The 23,088-nt window shown below is 39.5% G+C and overlaps 1 protein-coding gene across 2 annotated transcripts in view; it reads right to left on the bottom strand.

The window, feature by feature from the left end:
* The window catches only part of ABCC4 (ATP binding cassette subfamily C member 4 (PEL blood group)), a 226,468-nt gene that overhangs the window by 2,015 nt on the left and 201,365 nt on the right, over window positions 1-23,088 (bottom strand). For both annotated transcript variants that reach the window (XM_069467093.1, XM_069467094.1), the window contains 3 exons: window positions 20,497-20,669; window positions 20,041-20,146; window positions 10,308-10,442 (listed from right to left, as the gene is read on the bottom strand). In XM_069467093.1, coding sequence (XP_069323194.1) covers window positions 10,308-10,442; window positions 20,041-20,146; window positions 20,497-20,669 — 414 coding nt within the window. The remainder of the gene's footprint in view (window positions 1-10,307; window positions 10,443-20,040; window positions 20,147-20,496; window positions 20,670-23,088) is intronic.

The following is a 23,088-nucleotide window of genomic DNA, read 5'->3' as shown; positions in this document are numbered from 1 at the left end:
GGTTTTATCACTACATTAAATTGATAAGCAAAGTCATTTTACTGATTCAAAACCTGGAGATGAATTAAAAACAGGGCAACAAAGAGGCCGGGAAATCTAGTGTCTGCATGAGGGTTTCTCATTTTCACACATAAAACGAGCACAATAGATTTGGATGTTAATATCAAGTTGTAATCCCTATATTTTATAAACTCTGATTGACAAGCATTGAAACGCAGCCGTGTATATATGAAATATCCTGGCGTTTAATTTGTGCGGCAAAGCAGTTATAGGGTCTATAGAAATGCGGTCTGTGGATAGTGGCCCATGATAATGAAAAGAGAAGCAAAGGCTTTCACAATGACTCAACCAAGCAACTTCTCTAAAATGTAAGATGATACCAAATAATAGGACAGTTCTTTGCCAAGCCTTTGAGTTCCTGAATTCTACCAATTTCTAGCTGAACTGGAAGAGATACAGGTTTCCTGATAAATGTATAATCAGAACATAAAGGAAATGAAATGCTGTCAAGTTTCTCTGTTCCACAATCATCAGTTTTTAGTAGCTGTATCATATCTTGGTTCCTTGACAGATGCGCATAACAAAATGAAATAATGTCAAGACTTGTGAGCTCTTATCTCAAAATGTGTTTGGGCGAAAAAAGGACTTCAAATGTAATTTTTTTTTTTTTCAAAGAAGAATGTGAAAAGTTTTGTTTGAGTCTTTAAAACAGAAAATGTACCATCTATCTGAGGCTGACACATGTCATCAGCTGGGTCTCTTAGTCATATGATTCTGGATCTATTTTATAAAACCTGGCTCCAAATATATTTGTGGGTACTGTCAACAAAGTTATCATTTGGAGATAATGGGCTTCATGTACAAAATGCCGAGACACCTACCTACATATTAAGTGTGTTTTCTTTTTCTTTCATTGCTTGCATACTTCTTACTCCAAAAACATCATTACATAAAAAACACTATATATTAAAACATCACTTAAGGAGCAAATAAATTGTCCAATAATGCTTGGATGAAATCTGAAGCTATTTCCATTATAATGCAAATATGCAAAAATAAAACATTTTGGGGGTAATTTCATATAATCTCCCTCCCCCACTTTTAAGGTAGCCATATTTTGTGTGTTTATAGATTTATGCATTCCAAAAAAAAGCTATTTCTTAGTGAAACTAAAAATAGCCAAAAGATCAAATGGACATAAACTTCACTTTCTACTGCCTAATAATCCCTCCAAAATAAGCCAGTTCCTTCCCCATAATCCCCTTAATGTAACTCTTTCTTTTTTTTTTTTTTTTTTTGAGACAGAGTCTCACTCTGTTGCCCGGGCTAGAGTGAGTGCTGTGGTGTCAGTCTAGCTCACAGCAACCTCAAACTCCTGGGCTTAAGTGATCCTACTGCCTCAGCCTCCCGAGTAGCTGGGACTACAGGCATGCGCCACCATGCCCGGCTAATTTTTTGTATATATATTTTAGTTGTCCATATAATTTCTTTCTATTTTTAGTAGAGACGGGGTCTCGCTCTTGCTCAGGCTGGTCTCGAACTCCTGACCTCGAGCGATCCACCCGCCTCGGCCTCCCAGAGTGCTAGGATTACAGGCGTGAGCCACCGCGCCCGGCCTGTAATTCTTTATAAAGAAAATATTAGCAATTTTTTAAACAAAATGATCTTAGTTTCATGGTCTGAAATACTTTGTTGAAAACAAGTTTCCTGTGTATATAATCTTTGATTTGACCTTTCTTTTTCTCATCTGTTACCATGTTCTATAATATATTATGGATAACACCACAGGGTAGATAAAGCATCTTTTTGAACAGCACAGGTGATGAAGGGAATTGAAATTTTTTATTTCAGCATATTACGGGGGTACAACTGTTTAGATTGTATGTATTGCCTTTGCCCCGCCTGAGTCAGAACTTCAAGCATGTCCATCCCCCGGAGGGAACTGAAATTACTAAGCAATCTTTAGCAGGGTCATAGGCTAAGCCTGGGATGGAGAGGTCCAGTCTCAGCTCCCTCCTGAGACTCATTGCTGATCCTAGAAAAATTACTTAACCACTTTCCATGCTGGCTGCCTCATCTGTAAAATGAGATAACAATGACTTACCTCATAGGAACTAATTAATGGCTACAAACTGAAGGTTGAAAACATGCCGAGTTAAGCGTTGGGTGTGATTATGAATGCTACTCAGAAGTGGCCCCTTAGTACATGGAAAGTAGCAGCATCACCTGGCTTGAAAGATGAAAACAAAGCATCTAGCAGTCCCTTTTGTGGATCTTTTGATTTTATCTTTACAGAACCCCAAAGGTGTGGTTGAGACAACTTTCATTGAGTGAATATGGTATCCCAGGAGGCAGAAAGGTACAGTTGAAAGTTGACAGAAGTTGGAGCATCAACACCTACTAACCGGTGGCTTTGGGAAGTTACCTAGGCTCTTCTGTTTCTGTTTCTTCATGTGTCAAAAGAGATAATAATGCCAGATCAGAGGGTTGTGAAGCTTAGGAGAGACAATGCCATAAGAGCGCTGGGAATCTTGTCCCTCTCCCTCCTTTTGGGTTTGGATCACTATAGCTCCTCTAATGTAGGTTAAAGCTAAGTTCAGTATTTAAACTCTGGCTCAATTAACAAAGCCACCATAATGACATTAGATTTTAGTAAAGGCAACAGAGCAATAAAAGCTCCCTTGCATGAACAAAGGAGAGCAACTGGGCTTTATTTACATTGCATTCCTAAGACACCATGCAACCTGTTAAATTTTGGCTCGAGACTCTGTCATTGTCATTCTTACTGACCTGTATGGCCCTAGTTCAATCACAGTAACTCTCAAGGCCTCAAATTCACTATCTTTAAAGCAGGTCTAATTTTGTATACATAATTGGCATGTATATTTGTCAAGGTTAAGGAGTAATGGAGAGTTAGAAAGGACTTCAGCTTTCAAGATAACAATGAATTTTCTCTCTCCTTATCCTTTTGGAAATCACAATGATCATCAAAGATACTGAGAAATAAAAATATAAATTGAATCTTTGATAAAATCAGGAGTCATCTGAAGCTCCTTATTAATTATGATTCCCATAGGCATCCTCTCTCTGTCTTGTCCTGGCCCGATTTGGACCCAGTTGCAACTGGAGCAGACCTTGGCACATAGGAGTGCACAGTTCTTCAATTAACAGGAGAACTCTAAGGTGTGTCAATAAAGAATCACATAGAAACATATTTGCCTGAAGAATGCACATTGGTGAGGCCTTAGGAGAAGAGATTCTGAAATGCAAACACTGTAACTGTCCATCTCTGTAGGCTCAGGAGGAGGAAAGGCTAAACAAACATGCATTCTCAATTTCTTTCTCTCTTGCTCTCTCTCCTCCCTCCCTGGGTCATAAGGTACTTCCATATTAAGCAGTGAGAATTTTCTTTAGTCTGAAACAACGCCCTAGAAACAACTACCCTGCAGCTATCTGGTCTAGGAAAAACTCATTTTGTTCACAGGTGAGGAGCAGGAATGATAATTTTTAAAAAGTGGTACAGGATCTGTAAAATATACAAACTAAAAGTAAGGAAAGGAACAAGATAAACACATGACAGACGCTGAGCAGATGAAAATTATTAAAAAAAAAAAAAAAACCTTTCAAAGGAAATGTAGCAGAACAATCAACCTGTGCATAACAGAGATAGAAGAATACAGAAAAAACATGGCAAAACAACAGAAGATGCTGAAACATGAGTTGACAGAGGCCAAAATAAAGTAGAAGAGAAAAATGAACATATCAAAGAAATTTTCAACTGAAGGAAGCACAAAATTAGCCGCTGCTGAAAAAACAGTATGAGGCATGGGGAACAAGCCTGAGCGAGTAAGCAAATGACTATAAATTAATAAAGAATTAAAAACGATTAAAGAGAAAAATAGTTTTATAAAACAGACAAAGGACATACAACATATAAATGATACATACATATTTGTAAAGAGGTCAATTCAATCAAATAAAAAAAATGTCAAAGATAACAATTAAGCAAACTTCCAGAAACAAAAGAAAACTTAAGTCTTAAGTCCAAAAGCACACAAGGATGTCCTAGGAAAAACTAATGACCCCTTGGAGAAAAAAAGATCAATTTAAGTCTAACGTTGCCTTAGACTTCCCCATCTGAATAGACAACACTAAAAGACTTTAGAGCAAAGATTACAACATACTAAGGGAAAGAAGGTATGATACAAGAATTTATAACCAGCAAATTTAAATTAGAGAAGCAGCAGACAAAGATTTCAGACATGCAATCATCCTTATTCTAGCTCCAACAGACCCTCCTTTATGATGATATAGAGCACTGTTTTGCAAACTTTTTTTCTGTTACTCAAAATAATAAATACATTTCATTTTACATTGAGACTTGGAATACATCTACTAGCTATATCTGTATCTATATTGAAAAGAGTATCATGAAATATTTACTATTACTATAAAAGATACATTGTTATATTTCCTCCATCCCATTCTTTCCTATTTCACTTCTTCTAACACACTGGTCATGATGGACTAAATGGATTTCTCAGATTCACTGAAGTTTTCAAAGTCCTAGACGATAAACTTTAGCTAAGTAAGAGATGGAGAAGGTATCATTTAAAACAGTCAAATAGAAGCTTAAGAATAATTAAGGGTTGAAAGCAAACAGCAGAAGAAAAACTAAACTAAAATTTGGTGGTAGAATGGAGACAGAGAAGTATACTTATACTGTCATTGTTTATAATGGGGAGTAAATACTAATAAAGAAACAGAACATTCAGAAGAAACTAAAGGAATACATATAAAACAGTAAGCAAAAAAAACAAAAAATCACCAACTATAAATTAAAAGATAAAAAAAACCACAAAAAATTAAAAGCATCTCACATGATAGTACTAAGATAAAACATACATATAATCGCAATGAATGTAAATGGACTAAACTCATCTGTTTAAAAAAAAAAGCGAGGGGGCTAAGATTAAATTTTAGAGGAAAACCTAACTAGATGCCATATCCAGTGACAAACTTTGGATATTCAAAGACAGACAAAGACATACTGGGCAAATGAAAACAAAGTGAACACAGGAGACCCAATCTTAGTTTTGAATTAGCTTGGACTCAGGGCCAGGAACAGTAAGGCAGTCAAAGAAAAGCACTTTAAAACTGTAGAAAATATAATTCATAGTAAAAATCCAAGAAATGAAAATCATAGCATCAAAATTACCAAGACAAAAATGACAGGAACCACAAAGAGAAAACATGTACAGTATGACACTAATTCACCTCTCTAGATCTAAGTCACATCAGATAGACTAATATAAATAGGAATAGAAAAGACCTGAATAATGTAATTAATAAAGTAGACCTAACTAAAAGTTATTAAACAGACAGTATTCCATATTTTTAATGCCGACAACAAAAATTACTTATATGCTAGAAAACAAAAGTATTAATAAATTCCACATGGGTAGATACAGTACAGACAACATTGCAATGAAAGTAAAATCAATGACTAAAATAGAAAAGAAACCCTATCACAAAATGTTTAAAAAAAACCTCTCTCTTAAATAATTTCTAACCCAAAGAGAAAAATCAAAACCAAAATTGCAGAATATGTACATATAAAATGAACTATGATGAATGCCACTATATATCAGAACCTACAGGATACAGTTAAAGCCGTATTCAGAGGAAAATTTGCAGCTTTAAAATATTTATATTAATAAGGAAGAATGAATACAAATGTATTCAAGAAGTAAGCAACAACAAAATCAAAAAAGGGAAGAATTAAAGACAAAAGCAGAAATTGATCAACTGAAAAACAGAATATAAGAACTTGTAAATAAATCTGACAGCTAATTCTTTGGGGGAAAAAACATAAAAATATAATAGCTAATTTAATTGGAAGGTAAAAATGGAATATAGAGATTGGAGAAAGTATATATGCTAGGTAGCCATTAAAAATGAGATAATTATACATACTGATACTATCTGAAATATAATATTAAATGAAATAAAGTAAAAAACAGACATAACTTGTGCTTAGAAAACAGAAAGGCCAGATATGCACATGTTCTTGGTTATGCACTGAATATTATCAACAAAACTACAGAAGGCAGTGCCGGGGCTCCATCCGGGTGAAGGAACTGCATGACGGGAGATAGGCGTGGAAGAGAGACATTTTACTTATAAAAGTTAAAAAAAAAAAACCCACACCCTATAAATTTTTTTTATTTTGTACAATCAGTATGTATCACCTGTTAAGCTATTAAAAATAATTTTAGACTGGGCTCAGTGGCTCATGCCTGTAATCCTAGCACTCCGGAAGGCTGAGGTGGGAGGATTGCTTGACCTCAGGAATTCGAGACTAGCCTGAGCAAAAGCGAGACCCCACCTCTATTAAAAATAGAAAAACTAACCGGCGTGGTGGTATGCGCCTATAGTCTCAGCTACTCAGGAGGCTGAGGCAGGAGGATCGCTTGAGCCCAGGAGTTTGAGCAGTGAGCTATGAAGATGCCACTGCATTCTAGCATGCATGACAGAGCAAGACCCTGTCTCAAAAATATATGTATAATAATAATAATTTTTTAAAAAATTTAGAGTCTCTAAAGCTTCTTAGAAGAACTTTGGATACTTCTTTTGTTATTATTGGGAGTAAGGGTTCACTCTATAGCCTTTTAAAAAATAATTACATTTTTATCATCAATAAGTAGAATTTGCTTTTATCTGTAAAACACTTTATAGTCTTCAAAGCACTTAAACATATGCTACCTCACCTAAACCCTGTGACTGTGAAGAAGCCAGGGCACTCCCACAGTCCCTGCACTACAGATGAGGACCCTGATGCTCGGAGACCCTGGGTGCCTTACACAAGGTCACTGGCTGCTAAGAGCCTCTTGCACCTATCCAAACAGGGCCAGGTTTCTAGAACCTAGGATATGTTGGTATTTCATAACTTTTGAGTCGTATCTGGTGGTTTCACAGATGGCTATGTTCTGTTATAATTAGGAACAAAGGAACGTTAAAAACCTTAATTAGGTCTGCTTCATCAGGGACAGGCATTCACCCTTCGTTATGGGCTGAATTGTGTGTCCTCCCCAAATTCCTAAGTTGCAAGCCTAAACCCCAGCCCCTCAGATTTTGACTGCATTTGGAGATAGTGCCTTGAAAGAGACAATTAAATTAAAACGAGGTCTTTGGGGTGGGCCCTAATCCAATGACTGGTGTCCTTATAAGAAGAGGCAGTCAGGACACAGAGGAGGAGGATGTGAACACACAGCTGCAAGGTGGCCATCTACAAGCCAAGGAAAGAGTCCCCAGAGGAATTCAACGCTGCTCATATCTTGATCTCAAACTTCCAGGCTCCAGAACTGTGAGAAAACAAACTTCTGTTGTTGGGACTTTGTTAGGGCAGCCTGAGCAAACTAGCGTACCCCTCCTTCAGCTTTATGTATCTAAAAAGTACTTTCTCATGAGTCATCTCCAAAGGTCAGAGTGATTCAGCTTGCCTGCACCATTTTCGGAAAAGCAACTACGTGGTCAAGAATACGTGACTTGGAAGTACCTTTCCCCAGATGTTGAGTTTTCTTTTCAAACAAATGAATTCTAATCTGTTAGAGTGAAAAACTTGTTGATTTAGACTAATCCTCACGGTGTTATAGTTCTGAATGATGCATTGATATCTGATGTTTGTACATTTAAAAGGTTGACAATCTGACAGCTTGTTCTCCTAAGAGGACCAAGTGCATGTAGAAATAATGTCAAGAAGATATTCAACTCGGATGAGAGTCAAGATATGTATTTCCTTAAGCCTTTCTTTAGAGGTGACCTGAGGCAGCGGTGAGGCAGGAGTGAAATTCAAGAGGAATGTTCTGCTACTGTGTAAATTCGGGTGACTGGCCTCACCTTAGATACCAAATGAAACAAGGAGCAGTGTTTTCAAACACGACACAGAACGCAGTGACCAGGGCAACGCGTCAGCCTCACCCAACAATCTGCCTTCTGTTCTCCGCTGACCAGCTCTGTGCCAACATCATGAGAACCCTTGACCCAATATCCTCATCAATAAAAATTTAAAAAAAAAAGTTCTGCAAGAATGAAGTGAAATCATACATGCAAGAACTATGTAAAATAACTGTACAAATGTAAGTTATCATTAATATTACTGAATTAGATGAAAGTTACCAGAACAGGAATCACGTGATTTCTAATTCTGTGACCTAAGTGCTTTTCTGCATGTATGTTACACCCGAAGCAAAACAACAGAAAGAACAGATTTCTAACACTGTCTCTGCTACTAACTAGTCTAACACTGGGCCCACCTTACTTCGTGGGACCTTAGTTTCCTCAACTGTAAAACAAGGGTGATGAACCATAGTATGTTAGGTGGAGCTATCTAATATTCGACGATCTACTTCTTATTCAATGCCTTGATAATATATAATATGGTTTCAAAATGGGGACTTTGACATGTACGTGGGGACACATTACTTTGATATGAATTGCCTGAGGTGTCGAAGAACAAAAAGGGTTTCCCAGGTTCCTGGCTGTTTTGTGACTAGATTATACAGGGAATGCCAAATGATTGATCAGGTTTTATGAGGGAAGCTTTGGGAGATAATCTAGAAGATAAAAGTATTAGGCATGAAAAAAGAATGTAGTGCTTCAAGTACAGCTTTCCTGCTCATTAATACACAATGTAATTCTTATGAAAAATTCAGAACACAGACTCTGCCCTCCCTGAACCTAGGATTGAACCTGGACTCTGCCAATTACTCGGCCAGCTGTGAGGTCCTGAGCAATTCCCTTCCTCTCTCTAAGCCTCAGCCTCTTGAATAGGCATAATGAGAAGAGAACCTTTATCATGGTACAGTGCACGGCACAGAAGTCTCAAAGTCTCATCATCATAATCATTGTCGTCATCAATGACTCAACGTATAAATCTGCCCGTCTCTACTCTTTGGTTCGTGTTGTCAATGACTGGAGCACATCTAACACGTCTGCTAGTACCCAGCATAAGCCTGTGCACACACAGCTCTGAGGATGCAAGTAGGATTCAAAGAAACATCCTACAGATGGTAGAAAGCACAGCTCCTCATTTCTAAGGAGGAATGGGATGAAACAGTGACAGAAGGGACACTAAGCTACACTTTGGATAATCTTTCATGCAGAAGGACACTTAAATACTGAAATATTTCTTATTCTGTTATCTTTAATAGATATTTAAAATATTACACAAAACAAGCAATGTTATTCTACCCATGCTGTTGAAAATCTAGGAAATACTGAAAAGAAAGAAAATGGAAAACCACACCCATAGTATACTGCCTAGACATAAGCAGTTTTAATGAGGAGTGTCACCATGTACCCTGGAAAGTCCCCATTCCACCCTAAGCCATGCATATCAAGTGGCAAGAACACCATACTTTCCTTCCTTCCCCTCCATCCTTCCACCAATACAACCTCCTGCCTCACAGAATCTTAAGAAAGATTTCCAGGTGGCCACGTGACATTGGCTAACTCCCTCAAGCCAAACTGCAGTTATTGTACCTGTAGAATGAGATGGTTCTACATGACCACTGTTGGAAAGATATCACATGAACTCAATGTCTTTGATGTTGTGTGAACCTTCAAGCACTATTCAGACTCTAGCTTTCAGGTATTATAAATTCTTGATTTGTCCTGATAACAATTTCATCTTCTAGAAGGTAGAGGAAGCATAAAGGGGTATTTAGACCTAATTCTAAACAACAAAGAATTCGGGAGAAACCTGGCGAGAAAGTGACGGCATCATTTACAAATTATACAACAAAACTCTAAAGCAATCTACACATGTCCCTGGTAGATCTTTCTAGAACAGGTAAATATTCCACATTATTTTCATAAACTCTGAAATTTCCTGGGTGTACCTTGACGGCACTTTCATCTCAAATGTGCTAAGCACTCATAAGAATGAAACGCAACAGGTCTGTAAAATATAGGTATATTAGGTGCCATATGCCATTTTATACGAGAATCTGAACCCACAGAGTCTAAACGTGCAAAAAGTCCTGTCTGCAGTCTCCCTCCCTCTTAGGCACACCTGCTTGCACATGCGCGTGTGCACACACTCTACCCCCACCTGCTTCTGCAGACGCTTGGCAGACCTGACTTCAGCCTGGGACGTATTGTTAAGGCCCAGTCATGAAGCTTTGGCTCTGAAGGCTTATAATTGAAAAGGGCACACAGTGCTCGTTACCATACCCATGGTGCCAAATTGTGAGGAGTGAGTTGTTGAGACAAACTTTAATTACAACTCCTTGGAGCACGCTCACCTGTTTTGCTGTTTCAGTGAGGGCAGCGGCTTCTGCCTTGCCCAGTTGTTGCACCATCTTATAAAATAGGCTCTCTTTATTTTGCAGCAAAACATATGGCTCATCATATTCTTTCAGTCTTCCTGAATCCAAAACCTGTTAATCAGCAGAAAGAAACCCATTGAAACACAATGTTTTGCAGTAACATATTATAACTCAGACAATATTTCGGAAAAGGCCAGGACGGGGAGAATACAGACAATCTATTTGGGTGGTAGGCCTGGATGGTGTTTAAATGGTTTGATTACCCTGTGTTCCAAAGCAAACAAAGGCCTAACCTGACCTTTTATTATTATAATGTTATAGGAAAGGAAGAAAATGAAAGTTTTAGACTATTATTATGGGCGCTTGGCAGGCCTGGGACATTTTATATTCTGCCAAGGGCATTTTGGGTTATTATCATCAGTTGGTGCTTTTAACTCTCAGACTCTAAGCTTTGAGGGCTATTTATACATATATTCAGAGTTGAAAACGTCTTGATTTAAGAAAATCAAACTCCATTTATCTAAAACATAGGGTGACGTCATAAAAACCAGATGGCAAAGACCTGACAGCAAATTAATTGCCAAGTGGGTTTGATGTCATCTGAGCGATAGCTGGAAAAGAATTAAATGCTTCTGGATTTTCTGCAGGGTCCTAGAATATGTCAGCTGCTAAGGGGGGCTAAAGCCTTGTCAGTGCGGTTAAGGCGCATCCTGAAGTGGGCGCTGGGGGTAGTCTATTATTCCAAGACTGCAAGGCTCGCCAAAAGAGCTGCTACCTAAGCAGCTTTAGCATAATTGCTCTGTATACAGAAACCTTTAGAAATCCAATTTTCTCTTTGGATAAGACTAAAGAAGCAATTAAGAAATTGAGCTCCAAATTCCGGTGATCGTGGGCCCACATGGCACACGGGGGCAGCCTAACCTGCATTGCAGAGGGTCTGAATATCTGTTTTCACAATCACCTTTCCTTGCTTCTTTCTCTCTCTTTCTTTAGCTGCCTGCCTTTTAGCCATTTTACTGCTCATTAATATGTCCACTGGAAATTGAAAGAGAGAGAAAGGGGCTCTTAACTCTGCATTTCGACTTATTAGTGGCTTTGGTTAATGGTTTCAGAGGGAAGAAAGAGTCTGAAACAATTGGCCCAAATGACGTACCTAGGAAAATAGTTCTGATGTTAAGTGGTACTTAGTTCTTCATTTAGGCTGTATTTAGAGTAAATTTATCTTAAGAGAATATGCTGAAACTCTAAGCAGGACACAGGTTGTTTTTCTGCATCTAGATATTGCAGTTAATTCTGTCCCATGGTATTTAATCAGACACATTTATTAAGTCTCATAAAGGGCATTTTCCTGTTAATCTTTTGTTTACTACTGTGAATCACTGCTAAGGGCAGCTTTCTCAAAAGAGTTCAAGAATAATTGAATCTGTCACATCCACATAATAATTAAAATGTCCTATAATTTGGCATGCCAATTTAGGTGCCCCGAATGTGTAATTTTACTTAAGCATAGCATTATAGGGCATAACCACTCCTCCTGACGTTGAAGGAAAAAAAAATTGCAATTTTAAAATACAGGTCTCTCTCATGCTAACAATTAAGTAAATAAGTGAATCAAATTTATAAAATGTGAATTTTTAGTCTGCAGAAGCAACAAGTAAAATTTTAAAGCCTGAGATTTGGTAGAGAAGGACTTCTTTGTCTATAAAGATTTTACATAATTTTGAATGGAGAAAAGTACTGCTAGTATTTTGTCCTTATCCAACTTTCTACTAAATTTATTCACATTTGAGTGAATAGCAGATCTTTCCAATTTCCCTTATATTGCCTGAAAACACATGAATGCCACTGAGACCAGTAGTTCTCAGAATTAACCAGAATCTAAAAAGGCAGAGCCAGAAAAAAAAAAGTGAATGCTTTCAAAAAGCAACAGCATTAACAATATAAACCACAGAAAGATCATTTTTGTCAAAATATTTTGAGCCTTATAAATATTAACAATTTAACTACTGTGTTTTCTTTTGTTAGGAGAGTTGTCAATCTTGGGGGTGACAGAACTGTGATCATTTGTATTAATGCTTGATAATTTATTAGACTTTAAATTTTAACTTCTGTAAGGTAACACTTTAAAACTGTAAAATAAAACAGCCCTCTTTAATACTGTTTTAGTACGCATTAAAATAAAATAAAGTATCTTAAAATGAACTGGAATATTATAGCCCCAAATGGATCCACAAGGTTTGAGATGTGGCGCACGTCCAGGCACAGAAATTCACCGTAACAAAGAATACGGCTACCATAAGATCAACGAAATCACCCTGTAAATAACAGATCAGTTTTTGAACTTGAAAAGGAGAATTAAAAAACGGCGATGGGTTGAACATTCATTCTCTGCTTTTACTGTCATCACCGTTAACTCTCAAAGCAGAGTAGACAACAAGGCAGATGATTTCCTTCCTCCCTTTCATCCATTGCTCCGATGTGAAGTCAATACCTATAACCAAAGCACTGTTTTAGGAACGGGAGATTCAAAGATGAGCAAGCAACAGTCTGTCAAGATGCTGACAGCCAGAGATAAAGACTGAAGTGCAGACAAGTTAAATAACTGGGCCCAGGCTGCATAAATCAGGAGACGGCAGAGCTGGGATTCGAACCCAGGTCTGAACCTGTCTTCTTTCCTCTCCAGCTTAGTCCCAGATATACACTATTAGTTTAGTTACTATCAGAAGTAAAATAAGGGTGATGAGAATTTTAAACATGTAATTTTCTAAGATACCTTTTCATTTGGATGATATATTGACTCTGCATAATTTAAGAAAATACGCCTGTAAAAATTAACATTCCCCTCTTCCTTGTCCCACTGCAATTTTGTTATACGCAGGACTCACAATTATTTGCTGTGCGCCTGGTATATACTCACAGAAAAAGAAAGCCAATTTTGATTAAACTTTGAAGATTAATAAAGAACAAGTAACACGTGGCCAAAACACACTGGGGGGAGATTTAAGTGAACTTTCAAGAATTCCTGAATTTACTCAGCACACATTTCTCGCACACTTACTGTAATACATTCATGTCATTATGCTAGACGCTGGGGAAAAGGCAAAGATAGCTAAGTCCCCGTCCCTGTCTTCTGGAAGCCCATACTCAAAGATGAGAGAGAAGAAAATATTCAAGTGACTATAATCCAAGAAAAAAGGCAAAACCAGCAGGAGTTTAGCAGCAGCAGAAGTCACCTCTGGCCAGAGGTTCTGAGGAGAAGCTTCTGGGAGGAGTGAGCAGCAAACAAGCAGGGCCTTGAGCACTGGACACACTTGGACCTGCAGAAATGGGGGTGGAGGACAGTGGTCATCCCAGACTCGAGAACGGCAGGGGACAAGAGGTCCAGAGGCAAGCCTGGCCCCTCCTCAAGGACAGGGTTATGTGGCTTCTCTTGTTCACTGGTGCATCTCTAGGGCTGAGGGCTGTACACGACAGGTTAGCAGGCACCCAACGCATAGTGGCTAAAAGTTAAACGCAAAGGAAACTAAATCCAGGGTGTGACTAGGTGACTGTCTAACTGGTGCAGTCTGGCAAGACCACAGGGTGAGACTAGGAGACAAAGGGATCCAGCTGGCCTTGGGAAACAGAAGGGGCAGGGGAGCACAGGGATTGTAGGATTAAGGTAACAGGACCACATGCTTCCAGGTAATGGCTATGGGCGAGAGAGAAAGAGAGAGAGAGAGAGAGAGGAATAGTGAGGAAGACAGAAAGCAGGCGTGAGGGCCCAGGTTTGAGACTCATTTTTATTAAATATTGGAAAAGAGATAGAAAAGGAGGGAGAGTCAGGCGCTACAAGACACAATTTAGGATGCACGTGGAAAAAATGCCAGGAATAGAATTTTACCTATTTCTACAGGCTGAACGTCCCTTATCCAAAATCCTTGGGGCTAGAATGAGCATTTCCTATGAGTGTCACTGTCAAAGCTCATAAAGTATTAGATTTTGGAGCACTACAGATTTCAGATTAGGGATATTCAACTTATATTTACTGATTTGATCAGAGATTCCAGATCTTTTAGAACAAGTAAAAAGATAAAGAAACTCTGAATTTGTTTTTTTGTACAGAAAAACAGGTATAATTAATTTTAACCTTAACATCTTTCTTATCTATAAGAAAAAACTGAGGCCGGGCGCGGTGGCTCACGCCTGTAATCCTAGCACTCTGGGAGGCTGAGGCGGGTGGATCGCTCGAGGTCAGGAGTTCAAGACCAGCCTGAGCAAGAGCGAGACCCCGTCTCTACTAAAAGTAGAAAGAAATTATCTGGTCAACTAAAATATATATAGAAAAAATTAGCCGGGCATGGTGGCGCATGCCTGTCATCCCACCTACTCAGGAGGCTGAGGCAGTAGGATCGCTTAAGCCCAGGAGTTTGAGGTTGCTGTGAGCTAGGCTGACGCCATGGCACTCACTCAAGCCTGGGCAACAAAGCGAGACTTTGTCTCAAAAAAAAAAAAAAAGAAAAAACTGAAATCTCCCAGTGGTCCTCACTCTTCCTGTACCTGAGTAAAACTGTAAACTAAAGCATACTTTTTAATGTTAATCCCTGGGCTCCAGGATCGCTCTGGAAATGCCAACCTCAAGCTGCTTGCTGCTGTGCAGTAGGTTACAGAAAAATACATTATATTGGATGAGCGAGTCAGCGACGTAAACTCAATGAAGATGTGGTTATCTGACTTGCGTATCTGCAGATGTTCCAGGTAGCTGTCCTGGACATAAAATTAAATGGACTAACTGCAAAATAATCCATGTTAACTGGCAGAATGCCATCAGCTCCAGTAAGGTGGCCTCAGGGACAGGTGAGGGTTAGGACGGGGGGAGAAAAAAGTCTGATCATAAGAAAAGCCCAGAACAGCCTTAAATATGGTGACAGCAACAAAGGGAGACTCCACTTAGAGACAGGCAGAGTGGGGACAGGAGAATGTGACTTTCAGGTCTGCTCTGGGCCTTCGGGTGACAAAGGGGTGTATGCACATATTTCCAACCTTAGAAGTTGGGGCCCCAGTTGGTAAAATGGGTGCCTGTGATTTCTCTGTGACAACATAGTGTAGCATGTGTCAAGTATTACTCAGAGTCCTTCCCTGGGTCTTGAAACAGTAAATCACTCTCCTCACCTGGGGAAGACGAAGGTTAGGTCATGGTGACCTACACAGACGCCTCGCGAAACTCCTGCATGTACCGCTCTGTCGCAAAGTATTTCTTCCCCCAGTTCATGCCTTCTGCCTTCATATTAGTTATTTTTCCCCCTGAACATTTCAATTAAATCTCTCAGCATATTTTTGAAGTAGAATTTTTTGTTCTTTCTGAAATGTTCTAATTGTGGCCAGTGTAGGTTTATTAAGGAAGAGTTCCATGAAGGTGAAAATAAGAATTTAAATAAAACTCAAGTGAGCTTTTATTGTGCTTTTCCAGCTGGGTATAATAGTTACTAGTTTTGTTTTCTCTGAGGAAACTACTAAAAAGAGATTGGAGTTTAGAAAGAAAGGTAAAGATTATAAACCCGTGAGACTGCCTATAAAGAGAAGAGCTACCATCTGTGTTTCTCAGCCTTGGTTTTGGTTCTCCAGAATTCATTCCCAAAGAATTCAGAAATGCGGATGCTCTTATCTGTCATTTGCTCGTGCTACTAGGGACAATCCGGAGTGTTGTAATGACCAGGGTGTGCAGGGATTGGAGGGAAAGGCTGTGCTCCTGGCTGAAAGGGAAACAGGTGACAAGTAACCAGCTAAGCCTAAAAACTACAGGTATGAAGACGCAATCTTTAATGTAAATATATTGGTGAGTATTAAGAGAGAGAGGATTTCTAATTTGTCTCTCTTGCTCTACTGTTTTGTGGGAATTGAGCAAATGAGGAAGATGAAATTACCTGTCATTATGACTATACAATGTTTAATAAAGTTAAAATTGAGAAAACATTTTTATAAGACTGAATTCTAAGCCTAATACATTAATGGCACTTAATGAACCAAAACTGGGTAAATCCCTTTGGAGAGCCAATGTATAAACAAAGCTATTAATTAGGTCACAGTTGTTTCTCAACAAGCCTTTTGTTTGACTGACTTACAGTAAACAAAACCATATCCATCCCGTCTTTGTGGAGAAGTATTCACCAGTGCAATAAAATGTCATTATTACACCTTAAGCACTCGCAATTACACGACTTTCTGATGACAACCCTGGTGGTTATACCCTTCATTAGCACCTGTCACTTCCCCAGCCACTCCCTGAGCCTGGCTGCTGCCCTCCGGAACATTAGGCTTGGCAGCTGATTCACTTGTCTTTATGTCCTCTAAGCTTTCAGCATACCAGAACAGAAAATCCCTGGTTTTCTGGAAAGGAAGCAGGTATTTCTAAAGCAAGCAAGAAAGGAATATTGCTTCCAAAATCAAAGGTTAGAGAAAGAACATTATTCATGGTGTTTCGCTGAATTGAAAGCCAGCTGATGATTCGAAGCTCTAGAATACAACACCAGTGTCAACCAGGGGGAAAAAGAGCACAGAGGCCAACTGTCTATCTCCAAAGCTATGAAATGCACATCTCTTGGATGTCCTGAGGTTGAATCCTTCCATTCCCTATCAAGAGAAATTAGAAACTAAGCGTTGTCCAGAAGAATTCAGAGCTCATAAGACTCATTATTTCATCTCATATATATATGTCAATAACAAAATCCAGCTCAAGTGGCCAAGTTTACATCTCCTGGTAGGACTTCCTTGTGATGTGGCTGAGTTGATGACCTTGTAGCCAGGGACCCCTAAAAATTGACAATCTCCCAAATCTGGAGCTGTGAATAGGGAGGGACAGTTGTATGGTGAAATGCAAGGTCATCTCAGCCGTCACGTGCTCCAAGAAAACTCTTGCCTCTCTTCTCTAAATTGACTTCTCCCTTGGTCTTCCCCATCCATCCATCCACATGCTCAGGCCCCAACCCTAGAAACTGGCACTGACTCCTCTCTTTCCTCATATCTCACATTCAATCCATCAGACAGTCCAGCTGCTCTACTTACTAGTCATCATCTCCACTGTGTGCACCTAGTGTAAGCCACCAATATGCAGCGGGGAGAGAGGGCACACACGCAAGAGAGCGAACACTGCAGCTGAAGACCTCAAGGATGATCACTGTGGCTTTCGCTATAAAGGAAAGGGGACAGCAGAGTGGAACAAGGATAGAAAGGCAAGGAGGGGCTCACTGTAAACTGCTCCTATAGAGCAATTTATCTAAGAGTTTAGATAAAGACACTAATAAAGAGAGAAAAAAATTGAAGTTTTCAAAATCTACCTGGAAGCATTATATGTAAAGCATCAAGCCAATGGACACATCTTGATAATGGCAACAATGCTGATGGGTCCAGGGGATGCTCGTGAACTAACTAGACGTTCATGTCTGTGGGGCAAATGCTGATTGATCAGTTTTAGGAGTAAAAAGCTGCCAAATCTGCCAAATTCTGTCCTTCCTTGCTGTCGCCCTAACCAATCATACATTCCAAGGTGACAGTATTTCCAAGTATTTGATAATAAAAGGAAGTCACTATCATCAATGTTGCAATAACAAAACCCAAGAAAAAGTCTATATGGTGCATTTAGGAGCAAAGAATTTGTTTTGAACAAGCCGCCAGCTGAGGTGGAGATCAAACCATTCTGCGGATGCATCCAAAGCTTGGCAAAGTGCTTCAAGCAAGGAAACTTTAGGGCACCATTCACTTATTGTGAAACCAGGATGCTTTTGGGACAGCCTGCAAAACACAATTCTGACAGACAAGAGTAAAAAGCGACAAGTAAAAAGTAGAAATCACAGTATAGGAGACTTCTCTGGGTGGCCTTGGACTCATCCAGTTCTTGCTTACAGTTCTCGAGAATAATTGTAGACAGTGCCAGAATGCAATTTCCTGAGGCAGGGAGGAAGTGCCCGACACAGCTGGGCCTTGTTCCTGTCCCTCCTAGGGAATGCGACATCTTGAGTTAGGAAAGACAGCCTGGGCCTTTGTTCCCTTCTCTCCTGGAAGCAGGATGACCCTCAAAGCTTTGCCCAGTGCGTCATGTTGCCCCTGGGGTATAAAATCTGGGGCAGGCTGCCTTCTGGGGTCCCTCGGCTGTGCTGCAAGTGGGGCATATGCAGTTAAGACTCCCTCTGCCCTGGACAGCTTCCTCGAGCCTCGGGGGACGAGCTCACACAGGATCCTAAACTCCTCTTGTCCCTTGCTGCATATCTACACGTATTAAAACCACTTCGTGTAACTTGTTACAAGTGAGTGTGTTCTGTCTCACCAGGCTCAGGCGTTGGTGGCACTGCAGCCCAGGATGTAGGGGGTGGAAGTGTCTGGCTCCTGTTCCTGGTGGTTGGCATAATGATGACCCCTGCTACCCTCCACAAGGTGGACGAAAATCAGCCCAATGCCACGGGCTTCAGTCAGTGTGAAAATAACTCATGTTACTTTATTTGTAGACAAAGGTTTTTCCTTTGAGAGGTGTTTCCCTTATCATGTTATAAAGCCACATCTTAAGATATATTGAAAGTGGGCAAGCAACGAAAGGAAAAGAGAAGGGGGGCAGGGAGAAGAGGATGAGGATCTGAAGGAAGAAAGAAAGAAAAGGAAGAGGGGAAGGGAGGAAGAAAATAAAGAAGAAAAGATTGAATTACTAAGGAAGAGAGAGCCAATCAAACCTGGAAGGAAGGTACTGCACAAATATTCCGACACCAAAGCCTGCAGCCTATCATGGGTACAGCTACCAGACCCCCCTTCTGCACCCTGACTGCGGTGCCGGCGCAATCTCGGAGTCTGCATGGCCGGTTGGCCTTGTTAGCTTCTGCCTAAGTAGGGAGCCCTAGTGGGAGACTGACTGCAGGACACGGGCAAATGGTCTTCCTGGTTTCTGCTACTCCGGCCAGCATCACCCCGGCCTCCAGACTCCAGCTTCTATTAGCGCATCTGGAACCAGCCTCATCTCGCCACCTCACAGATACAACTGCAGCTGGGCAGTAGCTCCTCACTGGAAGTCTAACAAGCACCAAATCTCTGGGGCCTCTGCTTTGAGGTGCTAGGTCTGGAGATCTGTCCCAGCACCTTCCTGAAATCATGACCCCAGTGCTTCCCTTCCCTCCCTTGGCCCTCCCATTCTTACGTAATAAATTTCCTACGTTAAATCCTTTCTGTTGGAATCATTTGTTATTGTAACTAGGCCCTTTCTGAAAATAACTTGTTAAGGATATTCTCATATATTCCCCACTGACAGCACATCTTGCGAACATCCCAATGGCTGAGAAATTCTGCAACCTTACCCAACAACCTCCTGGCAGTTAAAATGAAAGGCTTAGTTTTGGATTAAGGGACTCCAACATGCTGAAACTACTGTGACCGACTCTGCAGAATGATGCTTAGCAGCACGAGTTGTAGCTTAGATCTGGAATATTTTCATACGTTTGGAATACTGGCCATGTAAAGAAAATGACAATTCAAAATAAACATTTAATATAAAAATATGCAAAGAGTTATGCCAGGTATATTATTTAACAGCACTGAATACATAGTTAGGTACTTAAGTTACTGATGAGAATGAGAGGAAAAGTCAACAGAAAATAACTTATTGGGGGTTTCTATCAAGTTTTACAAGGAGGGAATAAATTGAAAAACTGAACATAAATGGAAGCAACTGGAATTCCACGGCTGAAGAACTCACCATTATCTTGTCGCTGTCAATAATAGTGTTCAGTCTGTGCGCGATGGTTAGCACAGTGCAATGGGCAAATTTCTCCCGGATTTTTTTTTGTATTAACTCATCAGTTCTACAATCAAAGAAGTTTAATTCAGTAAAAACGGTAAAAGTAGACTTAAAAGATCTACTACGCAATAGAGATTTTTCTTTTTAAATAAAGCAATAGAAACTATCTTCCCTCCAAATTGCTTAGACTATCAGGAGTAGAATTTAGGAATCTAGCTGTCTAAGAATGCTTAATAATGTCATTGACATTGAAAAACATTTTTTGGTTTCTACCTCTGGTTTTCAGAATTAATGTTATCAAGATACCCTTGGGGCAAACAGAACACTTAGAAACATTCCTCAGCATCCTTAAATGTTTCTCACTGACCACATCTAAAATTTGGATCCGGCGTTCCACGGATATCAGCTCTGTACCTTGGATCCACATTTGCTGTCGCTTCGTCAATAATCAATATCCGATTTTTCCTGAGAATTGCCCTGGCAAGGCACACCAATTGTCTCTGTCCAACACTGAAATTGGATCCTGATTCTGCTAATTCAGTATCCATTTTACCAGGAAGATCTTCAACGGCTTCTTTAAGCTGTACCTGTAGATACAGAAAGAAGAATGATATTTTCTTAAACTGCTACTACAGTAGACACGCCTTTTAGACATTAGAATTCTCAAGTTCTTTCTCTGAGAGGATGTATCTTACGTGTGTGCAGCCACTTGTGGTCAGTTATTTCTAGATACTGTTCAATGAGAAGGATGGCAGAGCCAACTTAGAACAAAAATATTCTAACTTAGAACAAAACCAAGATGCTGCTTTGTCACCATCAATAAGCACCGTCTGTTCATGCTGGGTCATGTGCTCACACTGCCTTTGCCAATTTCATTAAGAAATACACAGTATGCTAAATAAAATTAGTCTGTAGGTAAAATGTGAAAATATAAAAAATGTTCCTTCTTAATTGTTAGTTAAAAGATTAACTGTAGGAATTTATGGAGATAAAAAGCAGAGTGGCAGCTGCCCAGGAGCTGGAGGATTAACTGTATATGGACACCAGGACATTTCCTGGGTTGACAGAAATGTTCTGACACTGGACTGCTGTAATGATTGTGCAACTCTACAAATTTGCCTGAATCACTGAAAAGAAGGGGAGCATTTCTGGTACTTAAATTATACCTCAATATAGTTAGTAAAAAAAAAAAAAAAATCACCTCTATGTGCCGCAACATTGGAACTCCTGACATATGACATCCACCAAGAACCCCTCTCAGGGAGTTAAGGAAGTCTCTCGAAAAATAAAGCTCTTGGTCGGGCGTGGTGGCTCATGCCTATAATTCTAGCACTCTGGGAGGCCAGGGCGGGAGAATTGCTTGACCTCAGGAATTCCAGACCAGCCCGAGCAAGAGCAAGACCCTGTCTCTACTAAAAATAAAAGAAATTAGTCTTGGTGCATGCCTATAGTCCCAGCTACTAGGGAGGCTGAGGCAGGAGGATCACGTGAGTCAAGGAATTTGAGGTTGCAATGCGCTAGGCTGATGCCACAGCACTGTAGGTAGCCCAGGTGACAGAGTGAGACTCTGTCTCAAAAAAAAAAAAAAAAAAAAAAAAAAAAAGGCTTTCTCCCAATGTAGCTTCTGTAGAAAAAGTGAAAGTATCTTTACGGTTGAGTCAAGTTTTCCAAAGTATATTTTGGATAGGAATTAGTACACTAAAGGGAAAGTTAAAAGAGAATATGACTGCAGGAAGTGTGGTTCTCTAAGGATATACTCTTATAGGCACTTTACCATTTTGGAAGGTTTTAATCAAATGCAAAAGTTAAAAAAGTAAAAATTCAAATAATGGGAAAGTGTACCCCACGGTGTTAGGAAATCTGGAACCTACTTTGGTGAAGGTTCTTTCCCAAATTTAATCCCCTAGCGCTAAGGCAGTCAAGTGCATTGCTTCAATCTCACACATGTTTTACAGTGAATGAAAACTCATGAAAAACAGGACACAATGTAACATCTCCTTGCCCCCTGACTATGGGGATAAATAGTGCTTATATTAATTAATTAATTATACTATTGTAGTTATAAGATCATCTGATACTACATTGGATAGAGATTCAGCTCAATAAATATTTGTTTCAGAGAAATTTTATAAGACAAGACTCAAACACAGGCTATATTTGAGAGCTGCAGAAGAACAAAGAGTCAAGACACCTCAAGTGAGGAGATCAGCAGATTGATGAGTGAGGGCTGGGAAGCAGGTATACAGAATTACAATGTCCAACAACAAAAAACTAAGAGTAAATGGGCAACATTGTCATGGCACCCTAAACACGGAAGTACTTCTATGAATGTGAGCTGGAGTTGCACTCATGATGGAAGGCCAACTGAAATGAACAGGAATTCTGAGTTAGGATTAAATACGGTATTGGTATTTAGCATAAGCATGCAAGGTAGGAAGTTATACAAAATCTGAAGTGTAAGATTTGAATTATGGTGCAAGACCCTGTACTGAAAATTACAGAAAAGAGGATATCAGCTTAGTTAAGCCCTCTCCAATTATTAATACAAAGAAGAGGACATAATGAATACTCTTTTAAGAAAACATATTCATAGATCTATACCCCAAATGATTGAACTTTTCAAAAAGCTAAGTGTGGCAAGTTGTTTATCAGTTTTTCCTTCTGAATTGACTTTGATAATACACCTGGTACATAAAAATGGGCCTTTCTTAATTCTGACAGCCAGACTTTGGAGAAATACTTTCACACTTGGCCCCTGACTAAGGTAGCATCTCATCACTTAATCTGGTTTTTTATTTTCCTTTAGATTGTCCATATCTACCTGAAGAATAACGGTTGTAAGATGAAGAACAATAGGACATTTTAGAGAAAACAGTGACTTCTGAGACTCTATCTTCATTTATGAATCAGGGAGAGTCATGGGAATGACAGAAATGTGAAGGCCCTCTATAAGGTTATCATATGTTTAAGTATTAGAACCAAGAAAAAGATAATGAAGGCAGTAGA

This window comes from Eulemur rufifrons, chromosome 4 (assembly GCF_041146395.1).
Source record: "Eulemur rufifrons isolate Redbay chromosome 4, OSU_ERuf_1, whole genome shotgun sequence".
Classification (NCBI taxonomy): Eukaryota; Metazoa; Chordata; class Mammalia; order Primates; family Lemuridae; genus Eulemur; species Eulemur rufifrons.
The sequence above is the reverse complement of the archived record's forward strand: the minus strand, read 5'-3'. Positions and strand labels throughout refer to the sequence as shown.